The sequence below is a fragment of the Vombatus ursinus genome, unplaced genomic scaffold (assembly GCF_900497805.2).
Source record: "Vombatus ursinus unplaced genomic scaffold, bare-nosed wombat genome assembly UNPS02010822.1, whole genome shotgun sequence".
Classification (NCBI taxonomy): domain Eukaryota; kingdom Metazoa; phylum Chordata; class Mammalia; order Diprotodontia; family Vombatidae; genus Vombatus; species Vombatus ursinus.
The window spans coordinates 4,534,069-4,553,503 of NW_020950600.1; the positions used below are offsets into that span (position 1 = coordinate 4,534,069).

At 54.5% G+C, this 19,435-nt stretch overlaps 2 protein-coding genes across 2 annotated transcripts in view; one reads left to right on the forward strand and one right to left on the reverse strand.

The window, feature by feature from the left end:
* The window catches only part of ATAD3A (ATPase family AAA domain containing 3A), a 65,910-nt gene extending 59,843 nt beyond the window's left edge, over window positions 1-6,067 (forward strand). The window contains exon 16 of the mRNA XM_027855389.1: window positions 3,485-6,067. Within this exon, the coding sequence (XP_027711190.1) occupies window positions 3,485-3,652 (168 nt within the window). The 3' untranslated portion in view covers window positions 3,653-6,067. The remainder of the gene's footprint in view (window positions 1-3,484) is intronic.
* Window positions 6,068-7,379: 1,312 nt separating this feature from the next.
* TMEM240 (transmembrane protein 240) lies at window positions 7,380-18,619 on the reverse strand. Its single transcript, XM_027855200.1, has 4 exons — window positions 18,551-18,619; window positions 17,791-17,897; window positions 10,261-10,469; window positions 7,380-8,759 (listed from the first exon to the last, which is right to left on the reverse strand). Exons 1-4 carry the CDS (start codon window positions 18,599-18,601, stop codon window positions 8,611-8,613), a joined length of 516 nt encoding a protein of 171 aa, XP_027711001.1. The 5' UTR covers window positions 18,602-18,619; the 3' UTR covers window positions 7,380-8,610.
* Between the last annotated feature and the right edge of the window lie 816 nt (window positions 18,620-19,435).

The window sequence follows — 19,435 nt, forward strand, 5'->3', positions numbered from 1 at the left end:
CAGGGGGGCAGGGGGGCAGGGGAGGGGTGGCCCACATCCCAAGCTGGGTTTTTGCTGTTAGAAGTCTTTGTAGGTTTGACATTTTCTGTTGTTCCCTGGGGTGCAGGGGAGGAAGGCTGTGGGTGACCCTGTGGCCGCTGCTTTGGCCGTCTGGCCTTCTCATTTCCACAGGCTGCTCCCATCTTTGAGTATCAGGCTACCCCTAGATCAAGTATGGCATCTGCCTCACCATTTGTTACTCATCAAAAGAGATTTCATTTTTTTTTTTCTCTCCATATAAATTGCGTCAAGTTGCTGTGTTAGACTTTGCTTTTCACCTTGCTGTCTCTTGGGAGCAGCAACATGTGTCCCTAGTAAACAGTGACCTCTAAGGGAGGATGGTGCCGGGGGGGGGGGGCAGAGGGTGCCTCATTCCCCCTTCTGGGCCAGTCTGCCCAAGCTGGAGAGCACCCCCAGGGCTGCGCTGGTCCGGCTGCACAGGACAGAGCTTCAGTGAGGCTTCTGCAGCCCCTGGAGCTCCTGGCCACTGCCTAAGGCTAGCTCCAGCCTGTGGGAAGGCATACCCCTGGCACTCTGGGGTCAGGGGCTGTGTGGCCAGGCTGAGCCTTTTGAGGTGTTGGTGTGTGAGAGCTCTGTGGGGCCAAAGACAAACCTTGGTCCCCTAGCTGCGAACCCTATGACCTTGGGTAAGTCTTTTTCTCACCTGTGAGTTGAGGGTGGGACTTCCTGCTTCCCAAGGTGGCTATGAGCATCAGAGTACTCACACACAAGGCTGCCGTACCAATAACTCCTGATAACGACAGTAGTAGCCAACGTGTCTAAATGTTGGTCGGTCTAACGCCTTGAGGTTTGCAAAGCGCATTCTATACATCATCTTGTTTGATCTCCATAATAACCCTGTGAAATAAGCATTATTATTACCTCCATTTTACCAGTGAAGAAACAGCCAAGAGGGTAAATGATTTGTCCACAGTTGTTTAGCCATTAAGTATGTGGGGCGGGATTTGAACTCAGATCCTTTGGATGCCAAAGCCCGCCCACTTTGATATTCTGAGTCCTAGAAAAGGCCTGAACAGTAGCCCCTTCTGTGGTGGTGCCCCCCATCCCCCCTGAGCCAGTGTCAGCTGCAGGGCTCAAATATGGGGCCGTAGTCCTTCTGCCAACCAGAAAAATATGTTAACGGTGGTTAATTTTAATCGACAAATCACAAAAGGCTTCTCCTGTGACCGCCGTGAGAAGCCTTGAGTGTTTGGGGCTTTCGTGTTTTATTTTTCATTTATTCTTCCTTTGCTTCATTGTAGTATAGAGGTGACAGTGTGTTCTTGAACCTTTGCTCGTGGGCTTCTTGGCGAGGTTGGCCGCAGCAGTGACCTTGTTGCAGGCGGGGGCAGGACACTTCCCTGTCCAGCCTAGGATACCTTTGTTCCTGTCTCATCCCCAACGTGGAAACTTTGATGGAACCTCAGACTTTTTGCTTTTTCAGATGAAGAAACTGAGGCCAGAAAAGGGGGAGGGACTCACCCTGGGTCACACCAGATAGTGAGCGGTTAAAGAGCCAGAATTGGAACCTCAGTCAGAATCCAGGCTGTCTTAAGGATTCTCACTTTCCATTTGTCTCCTGACACCTAGGACAAAGTTAGGGTCACAAAGTTGGTTTTCTTAAACTGGTTTAAAAAAGACTCCTTATTTAGAAAGTGATGTGGATGGAAATGGACGGGCAGCTCCATGAGAGGGCTGTGCTCTGCAGGGTGTGGCCGGGGGGATGGGGGCAGCCCCCTTCACGGGCACCGGAGTCAGAAGCAGATCGGTTATTCCTTGGAGGCCGCTTCCTCCAGCCCTGTCAACTGCTTGTGGGTCTGGTCAGCTCCTCTTTGCACAGTTGAGGAGTGTCTGGGAAGATTCTTTAGAGGGAGGGGTTCCTTCTACCCCTTCACTCCCTCCATCCCACCCCCACCAGCTGCTGGCCTGCCCTCCTGGCAGTGAAAATTAATTTGCTTCAGAATTGCCCAGAGGCCAGTTGTGAATTCCTACATTTGACAGCACCTTCCGTTATAAGGCAGGTGAAAGAGATTGGTTAGAAATATCTGCATGGAAGGACAGGATTCTGCCTCCTGAATGGCGCGAGCTGCCCCCGGCGGAGCCCGGGCACGTTCCCCATTTGCTTTCTTGACAGCTCAGGCCCTGAGCTTTCTATTTTTAGAAGGTCATTGAGAAAATCAGCAGCGCGTGAACTGCACAGAATTGCTGGGACTTCCACAATTGAATTTATGGGCATTGCAGGCCGGGTCAGGAGACAAGCCTGGCTGTCTCTCTGAATCTGCGAGTGTGCTCCAGGCAGGTGGGGCCAAGCCCTAGGGAAGCCGCTGGCCTTGCCGCGCTTTGGAATGAGGCTGCCTGGGGCCCCTAAAGGGAGACCACCTGCTTTGAACCTCGTTGGCTGGTGGAATTCGGAGCCCAGATAGGAAGCCTCTTCCGTGCCAGCTGAGGGGTGAGACTGGCTGGGGGCGGGGGGCCTCTGAAGATTCATGAGATGCAGTATCCCCTGTGGGGCTGATAGAGTCATTAGCCAGCACAGACTCGAGGATGCCAATGTGCAGGGCTTCTCCTCATTCCTCTGCATTTAGAGGACAAGCTGGTGGCCCTGGAGCTGGGTGTCGATTGAGAGAACAGATGTTCACCCCACTGTGCGGCTGGGATGTCCGCTTGGTAGCTGGGCTGGCCTTGGGTCCAGTGAAGCATTGGTCAGTGCTGGAGGTCAGTGCACACCCAGGCCCTGAGAGCTGCCGGCTGGTATCACCTCAGATTACCTCCCCTCGCTCACCCAAAAGGAACCAAAAGTCCTGTTGTTCCCCTGAGCTGAACAGGCCCCTTCTGAAGCCTGCTTTGCATTCACTGGTGTGAAAGTCCGGTCATGTCCAAGTAGGCTCTGACTCCTATCTGCCTGGTGGCCACCTCCAGGCTCTGACCTGCTCACTCAGTGTGTGCTTCGTGCGAAGTCTCCACAGATACGTTGCTGTCCTCTTGGCAGGTTCTGAAACCACTGCTGGCGATCAGGTTCTTTGTCTTCCTCGTGCAGAAATGCACTCCGTCAGATTTTCATGAGCATAAAGACATTGGGGAGAGCAGAGGCTTTGAACAATGGAACCAGAGAAACTGAAGTCTAGCCATGGCCAGCCCACCTTCCACCTAGCTAGGGCTTAGGGCGGCTGCCTGATTCTCCAGTGGACACCCGACCCCTGCCAAGGCCTTTACGATGTCATGCAGGGTGCGGTTCCCAGCTCCAGCCTATGAGCAAGCAGGGGCTTTTGGCTGGGGACCCCTTGAGGTCTGTAGAAGCCTGTAAAAGGGGTTTGAGTGGGTGGATGGGGTGGCCCCAGCGTGAGGCCTGCACAGGCCTCCAAGGTGTCTGGTGATGGCCAGGGGCGCGGCACAGTTGGCGGCCTGGTCACCTCTCATCCCGTCCCTCATCCTCTCTCTCCTCCAGGCCTTAGCCTACGCCTCAGAAGACGGTGTCCTCACAGAGGCGATGATCGACGCCCGCGTAAAGGACGCCATCCAGCAGCACCAGCAGAAGATGGAGTGGCTGAAAACGGAGGGCGTGGAGGGCAGCAAGAGCCAGTCTCTCCCTGTCTTCAAGGAGAGCCCAGTGTAAGGGCGGGAGGCCCCCCTCCCCGAGGACATGGGGAAGGGCAAATCATGTCAGAGTTGGAGCCGGGGCCTGCAGGGCCAAGCCTGCGGTCATCATCCTCCCTTCCCTTCAAGGCTTTTTTAAATATTCTTAGAGAACCCATCAAGGCGTGTGATGGCAGGAGCCACATTAAAGGATCTACCACGCACTGACCTGTGCTCATTTGTGTGCTGGGGTCTTTCTGTCAAGTGCCAGAGCTGCATCTTACCAGCCCAAGAGCCCTGTGCTGGAGCTGGCACCACGTGCCAACTGAGCCCACTGGCCTCCAGCAAGCGCCAAGGAAAAGACCTCGATTCTGAGACCCTCCACTCGGGCTGTTTCCTTCACCAAATCTAACAGTCATGTTGTCGTCCGTGGTCCAGGCTGCCCCTCTGACTCAGGGCAGGCTGGAGGCCCGCTCACAGATGTGCCCAGCTGGGGAGGAAGGAAGGACCATGCAGGTGCTCAGCCCTCTCCTTTGATGGGAGAGTCGTTAGCACAGCGAATAGAACCCAGCTCTTCTCCCTCCCAGTCTGGTTTTCTTTCCGTTATCCTAAACTGTTGAGGTGCCCAGGGGAATCCTGATCCCATCAATGCCCCTTTGGGCCTTCAGGGGCAGGCACTTGCCTTCAGAATCTCTTCAGAGAGAGGAGGCCCTTCTAGCCAGAACCAATCTGGGGGTGGGGGGTACCAGAAGTGCCCCCATAGTCCCTCAGGCTGCTTTCCTCCCTGCCTGCTCTGTTATGCCAGAGCTCTTATCTCCTCAGAAAGGTAGAAACCTGGAATCCCTGACCGGAACTGAGAGCCTGGCACCCCACTGCCCGGCTCCCTTTCCGTGCCTACTGCCCTCACCTCTTGGGCCACCTCTCTAGCCCTGCATCTTCTCCACTGGGGCTAATGGCTCATTTCCCCTTAGTATGGACAGGCCCAACTTAAGGCTAAAAACCACTCCCCTCCTTTCCCCTCCCCTCCCAGCTAAATATGCCAAAGTCCAAAGTGGATCTCAAAGGACTTGAGAGACAAGTGACCCCAAGGCTTGAAGGTGGAAGGACTTCTGATTGTGGTCCCCCTGTCCTTAGTGCCCACAGTCAAGGAGCCAAGTTGGACCCTGCCTGTTCTGTCCTGGGGAGGGGAAGCACTTGTGAGGGTGGTCTTCTGTTGGGGAGGAAATGAGCAGAAGGTAGATGTATGACCCAACAATCCCTCTGGGCCAGGGCTGGAGAGCTGGACTAGATAAATGACCTTCAAGGTACTTTTATGATTGCTGTGATCTTCATTTTGTAAGTTCGGAATGTGCATGATCAAGCCCAGATGGGCCACCAGGTTGGGCTCTGAAAAGCTCAGAGTCAGAGGTGGGGCTTGGGGGGCAGGACAACATGCTGTAAACCAGGTGGCCTACCAGAGGACAGATCAGGAGGGACCGAGGTTATGGGTGTAAAGTGAACCTATTATGCCTAGAAACCCACCTTGTGTCCTGGTGTGGTTAATAGACCAAGTCAAGTAGTGGGAAAAGATAGCAGTACCCACCCATTGCTCACCTCCTGCCGGGCCCAAACCGAGTGAAGACGAGAGGAGCCCTCGGTTTGCCGGGGGAGCAGGAGGCAGCAGACCTGCCTTGTCCCCTTTGGCCTCGTGGCCCAGTGCGTTGGACTAGAAGGGGCTGGAGGCCAGAGATGATATTTGAACTCTGGTCTTGTGTCCTTTCCGCCCATGTCACAAGGCCGCCATGCTGAGCCAGCCCAACCTTCCTCCGTGGAGGAAGGAAGCATCGCAAACAGGGCTTGGTCTTCCTCAAGTATAACACGGCTAACCTGTGAAGCGCTCCTCTGGACGGACCCCGGGCGTCCGCATGGGAACTTCACTTTGTTCTCTAGGTGTGCCAAAAAACAGGATCCCAGGGCCCAGCAGGGCGTCCGAGCAAGGCCCCCAGCTCGTCCAGCCTGTACTTCAGCAGGATCCTCACAGCATGCTCAACCACACGCAGCCTCCGCTTGCAGCCTTTTGGGCAGCTCGGTTACCCTTCCACTCAAGCTGCCTCTGCAGACTCCCAACCACTCTAGTTCTGCACCCTGGGGCCAAGCAGAACCGGTCGAACTCACAGCCATCACTTCTTCTGAGGCTTCTCTGAGGGAAATAAATGCCCCAGTCCTTCTATGTGATCTTCACATGTACGTGACATCAAGGCTCTTCCCTAGCCAGGTAGCCTTCCCCTGGATACCTTCTAGCTTACCGAGTCTTGCCTAAAAGGTGGCGCATGCAGAAGCTAAACCCAGTGCTCTAGATGGGAGCTGACCAGGACAGAAGGCAGGTTCTGGACTATCACCTTCAGCTGAGCAGTGCAGGCCCTGGAGTCAAGGAGACCCGAATTCAAATCCAGCCTTGGACATTGGCCAACTGGGCAGCCCTGGTCAAGTCACTGAACTGTCTGCCTCAGTTTCCCCATCTGTAAAGTGGGGATAATAGCGCCTGTTTCCGAGAGTTGATGTGAGGATCAAATGAGATCTTAGGAAGCACTTTGCAAACCTAGCAGTTAGTGCTGGAAACTGCCTCCCTCACTGCAGCTTGTTGTAATTATTTGGGGATTTGTCACATCATCCTGTGGACACGCTGAGTTCACGGTCCAGTGAACCCATCCCCCCACCCCCAGCTGCTTTCAGTCAAACTGCTGCCTAGCCCTGTCTCTTCCTCCACTCCCTACCTTTCCTGGCCTTGGGAAGTGATTTTTTGAACCCAAGGGTAAGGCTTTACATTTATCCCTATTTGATTTCATCTTCTCAGATCTGGCCCAGCGGTCTATCCAGACAAGACCTTTTCCAACACACCAGGCCAACATCACAACGCTAAAATCACTAAATCCTGCCAGATAAGAGCAAGCCAACCAGAGCAGAGCTGGTTCCCCCCAACCCCAGTCCTGGGTCTGCAGGAAGCAAAAGAAGAGGCAGACTCGACATGCCTCAAACATTTTTACTGACTGAGGCAACCAGGCCCAGGGAGAGGGAGGGATGAAGTCATGGTGGGCAGGCTGGTGGAGGTGATCACAGTGAAAGGCCACGGGGGCCTGAGGCAGCTCTGGTCTGGGCCTACACTAAAAAGCCTTGAGAGGAGGGGATTGTCTGTGTAGACAGGGACTCTCCCCCTTCCGTGGGACCAGAGTCAAGCTGTTCAGGCACCCAGAAGAACCCTATCTTGCTGATGACAAAGGGGAGAAGGCCAGTTCTCCAGCCTCTGCCTTACCTGTGCATACTCCATGCAGACCCCATGAGGTCATGGCACATGCTTCATACATGTGATCACGTGTTCACACATACACAGATTGGCAATGGGCATTCACCCCACCATCTCTGGTTTCCTCCCGGAATGGTCCCTGGGAGCCCTCCTCTCCCTGCCCCCATCACTATCTCCTTTGCATCAGGGCTATGACCCTCACTTACCATGCACCTGTCCTTGGTATTGTACTGACTGATCCTCTTGTCCAAGCGTGGGCCCTGGGGCTTGCAGGACAGGGAAATGGAGCCCACACCTTGGCACCACCTCCCACACCTCTGCCTCCTTGGGACACTCCATCCCCTGCCGCCCTCCTCCTACCTGACTTCCTACAGACCAAGGTCCTCTTGCTCTCTGAGGCCCCTGACACCTTGCCCTGGGAGTCAGCTCCCCAGACAGCCTGACAAATGAACACAAATGTGGACAGGAAACACACAGACACCAGCCATTAAAAAAAAACTACAACAACAAAATAATAACAGATGTGATCCCAGACAGAGGAGCTAACCAGAAACAGAATTAAACCAGGGGATGGAATGGGCCAAGGGCTGGCCCCACTTAGTGGGCGACCCTCAGGGCCCCAAGGGGCTAAGAAGTGCTGGACAGAGCCCAGAGTCAGGAGGTAGGGTCAGGGGATGAGGATGGGGATGGACCAGAAACAGAAACAACCAGGTACTCACTCCTAAAATCACAGCTGGGACTGAGCTGTCTCAGCCCCTCTTCCCTCCCCTCTCCACCTCCCCAGCACCCCGGCGTCAGTTTTTTAAGACCTAAACGCCATGAATCACCCACACTCGTTCTAGACACACACACACACACACACACATACACACACACCCCTCCCCTGCCAGGGATCTGAAGTCACCCAACTGCCACCCCACCCTGTCTGGCTGTAGCACCTTCCTGCCAAGAGCTCTAAGCACTTAAAGGACGGGGGTCACCCTGCTTGATGATGCAACCTTGTCACCCCTCCCCTCTCCATCCCTCCAGTGTTTCTTCAAGGATTTTCAAGTGTGGCACTCCTATCCTACTTCTAGCGTGGGAAACTGAGGCACAACATAGCAAAACAGCCTGAGAGTCCCAGATACAAGAGAGGGACCCCCCACTCCGTGTCCTACCCTATCTCTCTGATGAGCCATACCCCTCCCCAATTTTCTTCCCTGGCCTTTCCTTGACCTACAGTCAGATGACCCCAGCTCAGGACAGGCCCTAGGGGGACTCCATCCCATCCCCTCCCACCCCAAACCCTATGCCCCTAAAAAGAAAGAGAAAAGACACAGCACCTTCTTCTGGGAGCCCCACCCAAGTGCAGGATGACCACCCAGGCTGCCCAGGCAGCAGACACCCTGGGCCCAGGGGCCAGGAGAGGGCTGGGGCCCTAGAGAGGCGCTGTCCAGGGTCTGAGGGGTTGGGCTGTATAGCCCCCTGGGGGTGGGGGAAGGGTTTATAAGCAAAGATCCTTCTTACATATGTACAGAGGTCCAGTGCTAGGGCCCAAGCAGGCCAGGGCCAGGCTGGCTCCTGGTCCACACAGGATGGGCCCTGCCAGCTGTAGGTCCATAGGGCTTGGCCCCAGGCCCCCAGGGAATATAGCCACAGACACAGACCACCCTGCGGTCCAATGGTCTGTCCATGTGTCCCAAGTCCCTCCATGGGCTTAGCCAAGCCAAGGCAGGGGCTCAGAGGTGCCGGGGGCTAGGGTGGCCATTGTGGTAAAGCTTCTGTTTGATGTGCACCATGTTTCCTGTGGGCTCCTCATATGGCCGGTGGGGTCGTTTCCGGAAGTCCTTCAGACTACAGAATTTGGGGAGCCAGGACCATGAATTGTCTGCAGGAGGGCAAGGAGAGGGAGGGAGAAAAGGAGGAAGAGAGTCAAAAGAATGTAACAATCCACAGAATGCAATGTAACAAGCCATAGAATGTAATGTAACGAATCATAGAATGCAATGTAACAAGCCATGGAATGTAATGTAATTATGAATAGAACCTAAGTTCCTTGAGGGGAGGGGTCGTTTCATGTTTTTTTTTGTATGGTTTAGTAAATACTTAGTGAACAGATTGACAACAGATTGGATTCAGAAGTAGCAATTTGGACAAAATAAGATGGCCCCTTTTGCCTCAGGCCCTGGAGCCAACGTCCAAATTCTACTGTGTGTGTGCCACTCTGTCCGCATTTCTAGTGAAGAGCCCACCAGGCAGTTGACCAGGCCACAGGATACACCATTAGACAATGAGCTTTTGGAGAGCAAGGATTGTGGGTGTCACGGGTCCCCTCCCCCCACCTTCTTCATATCCCCAGTACTTAGCACAAGGCCTAACACACAGTAGGTGTTTCATAAATGTTAGTTGACTGACTATCCGATCCCCCGGGAGTGCTATTAGATGAGAATGGCTAGGTCACATTCTGAAGTCAATCCTGGGAACAGTCTCTCCCACTGAGGGTTAAAAAGGAGACTGAGGGCACGTGGGAGGGGCAAACATCTTAGCACCAGAGACAGCTCTGGGAATCCTTGGATTCCTTGAAGCCAAGATGAAGCCCATCTCTGTCCCCACGCCTGCCTGAGCCTCCTTGTCTGCTATGTCTCAGCTCTTCAATCCCCAAGTCTCCTGAATCTGTCACCTTGTATTTCTAGCCCTCTGGTCCCTCAGTCTCCTGGGATGGTTGAAACCTAACTTTCCAAACATTTCACATTGGTCCCTGTTAAATTTTCCATTCTAGCCAAACTGGCCTGCTGGCCATTTCCTACCTCCATGTCATTACACAGGTTGTGCCCACCCTCCCTCATCCCCATCCAATACCTGGAATACATTCCCTCCCTCACCTCCGCCTCTTATGGTACTTCATTTCCTTCAAGCTTCAGCTCAAGCCACCTCCTCCAGGCAGTCTTTTTTATTCACCCTCCCACCCATGTGTAAATGGTCTCTCCCTCCTCAGACTATCTTGTACTTCTCTTTCTGAATTCTGCGTCCTCCAGTAGAAGCTAAGTTTCTTGAGTATAACAGATCCAAAGCTGGGAGGGACCTTGGAGGTCATCCGGTCCAACCTCCCCATTTTGCAGATGAACATACTGAGGGCCAGAGTGGTCAAACAGGCAGCAAATAACGGGGCTGAGATTTGAATCCAGGCCCTTCTCTGGTTCTTTCTGTGCCAGCTTGTTTCTATTTTGTATTTTATTTTCAGTGCCTCAAACACAGGAGCTGTTTAATATAAGGGCTTGTTGCATTGCCCCAAATGAGTCCCTCGAGGTCCCTGGCCCCCGGTCCCTTCCACCGGCCTCGGCAGCTCCTCCCCAGAGAGCTACGGCCCCCCAGTCCAGCCCAGTGCTCACCGAAGCGGCGACTGGCCCTCCAGGCCCGCACGGCACAGTGCAGGACCCCATCCATCCACACCAGGAACCAGCTGATACAGAATCCCAGCAGCAGCCCCAGCATCAGGTCAATCTCCTGCTTGGTCACGTTGTCTGTCACAAAGTAGTTCTCTGAGGAGTCAACCACGGACTGGTCTCCGTCGTAGGGGATCACGTAGTGAATGTGGTGCCTGAGGATGGCAGTGGAGACAAGAGCCACAATGAGGGACAGAGGTACGGTACGAGGAGCTACCTGGCAGGGGCTCCCCGCAATCCAATATGGGGCCTGATGACAAAGGCCACAGCAAGGGATGCTGGAAAGGGAGGGGCTGCCCACCCCCCAGAGATGGCCTGGCAGGGGCTCCCCACAATCCAATATGGGGTCTGGGAACAAGGGCCTCAGCAGGGAAGGGGCTGCTTCACCCCAGAGCTCCTCAGCTCCCAGAAGGCAGGACAGTCTTTCAGACACCAGGAATCCCTTCTTGTCTCCCCAAACAACTGAGACCCTACCCCTCAGTACAGAAGCACCCCCTGCCCACACAGACACCTTCCCCAGCACACAGACTTCCATAGTGAAGAGACACTCCCTTCAGTACAAAGACCCCTAAACACAGAGACCTCACACGGCAGAGACCTACTCACACCAGAGACTTCTCATCACACAGACCCTCTAGACCAGAACTGAGGAGGCCCCGTTTCTGGTAACCCCACCTGCTAGCGCCTTCACCTTTCAGATGACCTTCTATCCCCTTGATAGATCTATGTACAGTCTTCCCCCTTTAGATAGGGACCTCCTAGGCAACAAGTACCATGTTTTTGCCTTTCTTTGTATCCTCACCACTTAGCATGGTGCCTGACACAAAGTAAGTGATCAATAAATGCTCATTGATTTACTATCCAACAGAAAAGTCCTCTTAAAACATAGCTTGCTTCCAACAGAGACATTCCCAGCAGAGACACCACTCAGCCCTAAGACCCCCTTAGCCCTTCTTGGCACAAAGACCTCTCCTTAGCAAGACTCCTCCCACCATCTTAGAAAACTCCTTGCTAGCTGTGTGACCCTGGGCAAGTCACTTAACCCCAATTGCCTGAAAAAAAAAAAAAACTCCTTGCTGTTGCAAGAGCACCCCACTGTTCCCCACAAGAGAAGCCCTTGGGGCTGCCACTGGGACTTCACTGCTACTGTCTTCAGAGACAAGGACTGCATTGGGAGGCAGGGAGGAACCAGCCTCCACCACCATTGTCCTCATTCCTACCCCAGTTCCTCTCCTCTCGAGCCCATCATTGAGTACTCAGGATTCTCAGGCCTTTGAATAATCAAGCCCAAAAAAACGTCCAAATATTGATACCAACAAATGATTCTGAAGGAAGGAATGGGGAAACAGATGCCATGGGTGGGGGAGGGGAAAGAGAGAAGCTGGGCCTGTGGTGCAGACACACATATACACACCCAAATACAGTTACACAGACTCACACAGAGATATACATAATTACACAATACACAGACACACAAAGACATACATAGTTCCAAATGCAAAATTACCCCCTGGCACAGAAAGACAATAGATACACCCAGATATAGCCAACACAGTCATGTGTGGCCCTGGAGGGTAGGTGGAGCCACAGAGGAACACATACACACACACCATTACGGACACACACAATGAGAGGCAGACATCCACAGTCGCCCCAAGTCACCCAGGCTCCAGGCACAGCTCCATAGAGTTACTGCAGGCTTTGGGAGGGGGCTGGGGAGCCAGAAAGGAGCCATCGGGCTTTGGGGGAATTCTCAGAGCCACACGCCAGCTCTGAGTCATCTCCCAGCCAAGCCTTTGCTCGGCAGCCACTGAGGCCTGGAGTCAAAAGAGACAAGACCTATGACGGTGACACGGAGGGCCAGTGAGACAGAAGAGCAAAGAAAGGGACCAGGCCAGAAATCCAAAGGTAGCTCTCCAAGTGAGCCACCCAGACACTCCGAGAAACCATGGTCCCTCCCCATGCCCCCAGGACCAGGGACAGCCACAACCCCAGCTCTTCCCAAGCCAAGGCTTGCAGGCACACATGGATGCCCAGCTCCCTGGGCCTGTGGGCATCTGTCCTGTTCTCTCCTCTCCTGTGGCCCCAAGTCAGCCTTTCCTCCATCATCTCTGACCTCTAGCCTCCGATCTCTGGGCCTGCAGGCTTTCGCCTCTATGATCCAGCCTTCCTACAGTCCTCAGGCCCAGGGAGGGTCATGGAGGCTTTTGCGAAAGGACCTCAACCAGCTCCCCCTCACTCCTGCAATAAAATGAAAACATCCTTAGCCTGGCAATGAGCCCTCCAGAGTCTGACCCCACTCACTGACCACCCCTCACAAGCTTTCCATCCTGGCCAGACCACACGGGGAATTCCATTGCCTTCTTCGCACAGGCGCTTCCCCATGCCTGGAATCAATGCCTTCTTTGCCTCTGATGGAACGACTTACTATACACCTTCATGGGTCAGGGAAAAGAGCTCTGACTTTGACCAGTCAAAGGACCCAGGTTCAAATCCTATCTCCAATGCTTACTGCCTATGTGACCTCAGGTCCTCACTTGACCTCTCTGGGCCTCAGTTTCCTCATGTGTACAATGAGAGGGTTGGCCTAGGTGGTCTCTGAGGTCCCTTTCTAAAGCCTAGCTAATCCATCCTTCTTCATTCAAGGCCTTTCCCGATACCGCGAAGTACGTGTAGTGACTCTCGAACTTTTCCTAGACTGTAATTCTCTCTCTGCCTTCTCCGTATTTCCATAACTACCAGAGGCAGCTTGTGAAGCAGTGGATAGAGAGCTGGACCTGGAGTCAGGAGGACCTGAGTTCAAATCCAGTCTCAGACACTTCCTAGCTGTGTGACCCTGGGCAAGTCACTTAACCCTGTTTGCCTCAGTTTCCTCATCAGTAAAATAAGGACAACAATAGTGTCTAGATGGGACAAGGAACAAATGAGATGATATTTCTAAAGCACCTGGCACATGTTTCCACCCTTCCTGTCCTCTAAGGTCCAGCCTTCTCTACAAAGCCCTGATGACTCCAGCAAGAATTGACCCTTCTACAGCCCTCAGGGGAAGGCCCACACAGTCAAGGCCTTAACTATTTTCTAAATCATCAGAATCTTGGGGAGAGGAGAGACCTTAGAGGTTTCCAGTCAAACCTCTAACCCTATGCAGGAATCTCCCCTCAAGGATGGTGGGGGGAGGGGATCTTCCAAGCCTCTTCCTGAATCCTCCCAGAGAGGGATAACACATTCCATCCTGAGGCAGCCCCTTCCACTTGTGTCTCCACAACAACTTTCACCTATTGCTAGGGTAGCTAGGTGGCACAGTGGATGGAGCATGAAGTCTTCCTGGAGTCAGGAGGACCTGAGTTCAAATCCAGCCTTAGACACTTCTTAGCTATGTGACCCTGGGCAAGTCACTTAACTCCATTGTCTTAATTAAAAAAAAAAAAAACTTTTACCCATTGCGGCCTGTCCTGTAGGCCAAGCAGAATGAAGCTAACCCTTCCTCCATGTGATATCCTTGCAAATACTTGAGAACACTCATCATTTGGCCCCTCCCTCCAAGTCTGACCATCCCCAATGCCTTCCACACATTCACATGTGTCATGATCCCGGCTTCTCACCAGCCTTTCCCCTGTGTGGCCCCAGAGCTCTCGATGAGTTCTGACCCAGGCTGAGGCTAGCACCGCCTCCTCGTGCTTTTCTTACTGTCCATCTTGTCAGCTGTTGATTCCTAATGACTCATCAGCCACTGGCTGTATGGGGGAGTCAACGCAGATTGAGATCAACTCAGCGTGTGTGGGGGGGGCGGGGTTGCCTGCTTTGTGATACTCAACTTGGCTTGCAGTCAACTAAAAACCCCCCAAATCTTTCTCCTCTACATGAACTATTGCTGGACTTCACCTTGCCTCAGCTTATACCTGTGAAGTTGATTGTTTGAATCCAAGCATATGACTTTACATTTATCCCTAGGGAATTCTATCTTCTTAGAATACAACTCTTTCTCCATCTCAACCTGTCGAGAACTTTTGGACTCAGCACCTGAGATCTCAAGATGGAAGAAATCACCTTAGAGGGGATCTAGTTCAACGTGCTCATTTCACAGATGAAGAAACTGAGACCCCTTGAGGTCATATGACTCATTCAAAGTTGCATATATGAAGTCACAAAGCCAGAAAATTGAAATCAGGTCCTTTGACTCCAAATCCAGCACTGTCTACTACACCATTCCCAACTTCGTACCATTTGAAAATCTCCACCTTTATTCCGAACATTGAATAGAGCCAAGGCCAGACCCCTCCACAAATCTCCCCTCCCAGCTGCAACCAGAAGGCCAACCCCCAACCCCCACCCACCCTAGACTGAGATCTGAGCCATTAACCAGCATCCTTTGGATTAGGTTATTCAAGCCAGCTGTATGGTCATTCAACCCACATCCCTCCACTGCCTCCCCAGAGATCCCTTCCTATGGGGGGAGTCAACTTTCAAATGAGATCATGAACACCCTGCAGGATTAGACATCTCCTTGATCCCCATCGCTGAATGGGGATCAGTTGATACAGCTGAATCCCCAACGGATGTGAATTAACTTTCGTCCAATGAGTAAGAAAATGAGAGGAACTTTTGATGAAACCTAACAGAAAACACCAATGTGCCCCCTAGGCATGACTGTGATAGGGAGAAAGTAAAGAATTGGGTCTTACTAGGAAATGTAAAGGCGGGTTGTTTTTTGTTTTTGTTTTTGTTTTTGTTTTTTTTTAATAGCAAATAGGAAGAAGGAAGGATAGGATTGGGGCTGAGCCAAGAGGGATGAGAGTGGAGAAGCAGATGGCTCATAGCCTCTACCCTGGAGGTCACTCCTAGCACCCAGCCCAGCCCTTCCCCTATTCCATATAGGGAGGCCTGACCTTGCCTGTTTGTCTCTGGGGAGGTAAGTGGCATATCCCATTGTTTTCTGTCACAGGAGCTGATACTAACTGCCTACCCAGCCAGGGGCCAAAGTCACAGATGCTGGAGGCTAGGATGCATGACGTGCATAGGTATGCATAAGTTTGTATGACCATGCCCACGCAGCACGCTTAGTCTGATCCTCACTGAAAGAAAGCAGACAACCAAATAGAAGGGAGGGTGGGCTATCCTCCCATGAACATTGATTCTGCTTTTTGTCCCAGAGCATGGACAAAACATACGCCCAAGAGGGAGTTTGCCACAGGGCCTTTCGCTAAAGGGAGTGAGGAGTTCAGGCCCGGACTGCTGTCTCCCACCAACATATCTGAGTCGAGATGAAGTGGCAATAGGCCCTCCACTCTCCTGGTGCCTCAGGCTTGAAATCTATAGGCCATGACACATTTGGCATTTGTACCAAACCGGGCCATAATTCCTAGCCATCTTTCTTTGCCTCCCTCCCAAAAGTTCCCACCCTGGGCCAGGCCCTCATCACCTCCAGTCCAGCCTGCTAATTAGACTCCCTCCTGCTAGTAGCTCTCTTCTCTACTCCATCCTTAACATGCCATCAGTCAGCTTCCTAATATCCAGTTCTCACCATGTTACTCTGCTCAAAAAATAGGAGAGATGACGAACCTCTCGAGCTGCCATTCAAGGAAGACCTTCCAGAATCTAGTACCACAATCTGGCACACCCCTTCCAGCCTCATCTCCCTCGGCTGCCAGCCATCTAGTGGACTAAGATCCCCAAGGGCCCTCAAAACATCCTCCACCCTCACTCAACCCATTGCCCGTGGAATGCCCGCCTCCTTCTCTCCACTTGGCTGAATCCTGTGCCTCCTTCAAAGGCTAGTTACAGTTCACCGTCTTCCATGAAACTGCCCTGATGTCTCAGGAATAAGTGGAGGTGCTAAGGGGACAAAGCACCTTACAAGTAACCAAGTCTTATGTCCCCATCCAGACTGTAAGCTCCCTGAGGACAGGAGCTGAATCACTAGTCTCTCTGTCTCCCCATAAGGCATAGTCATCACTTGGTGACCATAGCATCATAGGATCACCAGTGTAGAACTGGGGCCTCAGCAGTCATTCAGGTCCAACCCTCTTATTTTACAGATGCAGAAACTGAGGCCCAGAAAGGGCACAGTGCCCAAGGACAGTTGACAATGGCCAAAGGCCTAAACTGGATGGATTATCGGTACCACCTCCTTGCTAGCCTGGCCACCTGGCCACCCCTAACCCAACCTTACAAGACCAGCAGACCTAAGTTGGTGCTGCCAGGGGCACAGGGCAGAGTCACTTTCCAGTGACTCAGTGACCCCATGAGAACATAAGTCACCAGGTCAATAACAATAAACAACTGTCAACCAATCCCCAATTGTCAGTAACTGACAACCAAAGTAAATCGTAACTGACCAGTGATTCCATAAAACATAATTCATAGCTAATAACCAAGAAGCGATTTATTGTGACTATTTGTCAAGAACCAATATTAGTAACCATCAATAACTAATACCTAATAGCCTTGTCCATGCTCTGGATCCTTCTGCCCTCGAGCCCTAGTCCCCAGCATATGAAGCCTCTCTGCCCCAGGGGTCCTCTATGCCAGTCTGGCCTGGCCCCTGCTTCAGCCCAAGGGTCTCCAAGGTGCTTCTTGAATACATATCAGAGCAAATGTTCTGGCCACCCAGGGCAGTGCTGGGGGGCCCGAGTTAGTCCCTGGCCCTCTACAGACCCTCAGGCAAACTTCAAAAGAAGGTATTGAGTCTTAATAGCCCAATGAAAGCCAGGAAACAGCTTTCCTGCCTTGGATAGAATGATCCTCTGATACTGTGGTGGGTAATAAGGGACCAGGATCAAGAGGGTTACTTCCTGACCCTTTATAGGGCCAACTATATTTTAGTTTTAAAGAACTATTGGGGGGAGTGTCTACCCTCTTCCAACTAGGTAAATTCTCTGGGGATTCTCCCAGGGTCCTGGTCACTTTTCCTCCTGCAGGCTCATCTCCCTCCCCCTCCCCTTAAGTACTCAGACCATACTCTTTAGCCCTGGACAAGCAGATTCGCCCCTAGTTTCTTACCCTACCTTGACCCTGAATAGTGATATAGGCTGAAGGAAGCCCCCTTTCTTTGTCGGCTCCCACACTCACCCACAGAACTAGTCTCAGCCTGCCTGCTGACACAGAAGCTCGGGAGCCCAGACCACCTGGCCCTGGCATCTCTGCCCACCGGTGTTTTGCCCTAAGGGTCTGTGCCACTGTGTGTTTCTGAAAACACGTCTTTCGTTGAGGTGTGTTTCTGGTCGTGTACTGTGTCAGTGACTGTCGGTGCATGTCTACATGTTTATGTCTGTCCATGTGTCTGTATTGTGCATGTGCTGAGTGGCCCTGGGGCCCTGCGTGTGTTGTGTGTCTGGACTGCCCCGGAACCCTGCCTGGGTCCGAGCCTCGGGCCTTTAATTCTTCTCTCCTGTCGGGGTAGAGAGCAGGAGGCTAGCGGGCGGGGACAAAGGGCAGAAGGCAGGGAGGGACGCCCGAGCAGCCCCTGCGGGGACTTACCTCCCACAGTTGCAATGACAGACGCGGTCCTCGCCCCGCAGGTGCGGGAGGATGTAATTGTGGAATCTGTCCAGCAGCGCGTTCATGTCCATCAAGCAGGCGATGGCCTGAAAGAGCCCCGAGCCCCCCGCCCCCCGCCGGCCTGGCCCGTCAGCTTCCCCGACGCCCTCGGCCTCAGCCTCCCGGCCTCTCTCCCTCTCTCCCTTCCTCCCGGGGACGAGGGACCGCGGTTCCCAGAGCCGGGAGCCAGGCCCGGCCCCCAGACCCGCCAAGGGGCGGCCACGGACACGGGCCGTGCGCAGAACCAGAGGCACCCAGAGACCCAGGAAGAGAGAGAGAGAGAGACACCTGGAGAGACAGCCAGGGCCAGGGCCCGGCGCGCGCGCACACACGGCACAGGGCACACACACACGGGCACACACACAGAAGCACACGCATACGCACGCACATACACACACACACACACACACACACACACACACCCCGAGGCAGGCAGGCGGGCGGGCAGGCAGGCAGGCAGGCAGGAAAGCAGAGAAGGGACACGCAGGGAGAGCGGGGAGCGCGCCAGGCACGGCGGGCCGGCCACAGGGCCCGGGCGCTCGCAGGCGCAGAGCCAGGCAGCCAGGCAGCCAGCAGGGGACACGCAGGGACAGAGGACAGGGGCTCCCGGCCGCCTGCGGGGGCAGCCATCCCCGGGCCCTCCACCCACCTCCCCCCCGCGCCCCGCTTCCTCCCCGCCCCCCCCCCCCCGCGCGCTCACCATCACTACCGACGCCCCCAGAATCATGAAGATCATCGTGTTTGCGCTCATGGGCAGCCCGCAGGGCCGGCCCGGGCCGAAGCCCCCCGCGCCCACCCCCTCCCCCGCCCCCACGCCGCGGCGGGGGGAGCCCCGCAGAGGTCAGAGCCGCCGCCGCCGCCGCCGCCGCCGCCGCGGACGCCCTCGCGGTGCCTCTGCGTCGTCCGCGGCCGTGGCGCCGGCAGTGTGAGTGAGTGTGACAGGGTGAGTGTGTGCCTCTGTGTGTGTGTGTGTGTGTGTGTGTGTGTGCGCGCGCGAGTGTGAGTGTGAGTGTGTGTGCCCGTGTGCGTGTGTGTGTGTCTCCCTCTCCAGCCCGGCCCGCGCCGCAATCCCGCCGCCCGGGGGCGAGGGGGGAGCCGGGGGGAGGGGGGCCGGGCTTCGGGGAGGGGGCGCCCGCCTCCCGGCCCGCGAGCTGTTCAGGGCCTCTCCCCCCAGCCCGGGCCCCGGCCCGCAGCCCCCGCTGCGCCCCGCCCCCTCCTTCCTAGCTGCCCCCTCTCCCCCAAGTCCCGGCTCCGGCCGGTAAAGGGAGCAGGCAGAGTGCGCCAAGTGAGGCGTCCGCGCCCGCGCAACGCCCCGGGGACCTGGGGCGGGCCGGGAGCGAAGCAGCCTGGGCTTAAGCCGGAAGCTATTGAGGAGTAGGGGGGATTCCTCTGGAGCCCGACTACGAGTCAGCCCAGAGAGAAGAGGCCCGCGAAGGGAAGCCAGAGGCGAGGCGGTGGGCCGGCAGGCCGCAGGACCCCCTCTCTGCTCCCGCACAGTCCGGGCCGGCCCCGGTGCGGCGAGCTCGCAGTCCCCGCTACCATCTTCTCTGGTCCGACACTTCCCACCGCTACCCGGCTCCCCCCT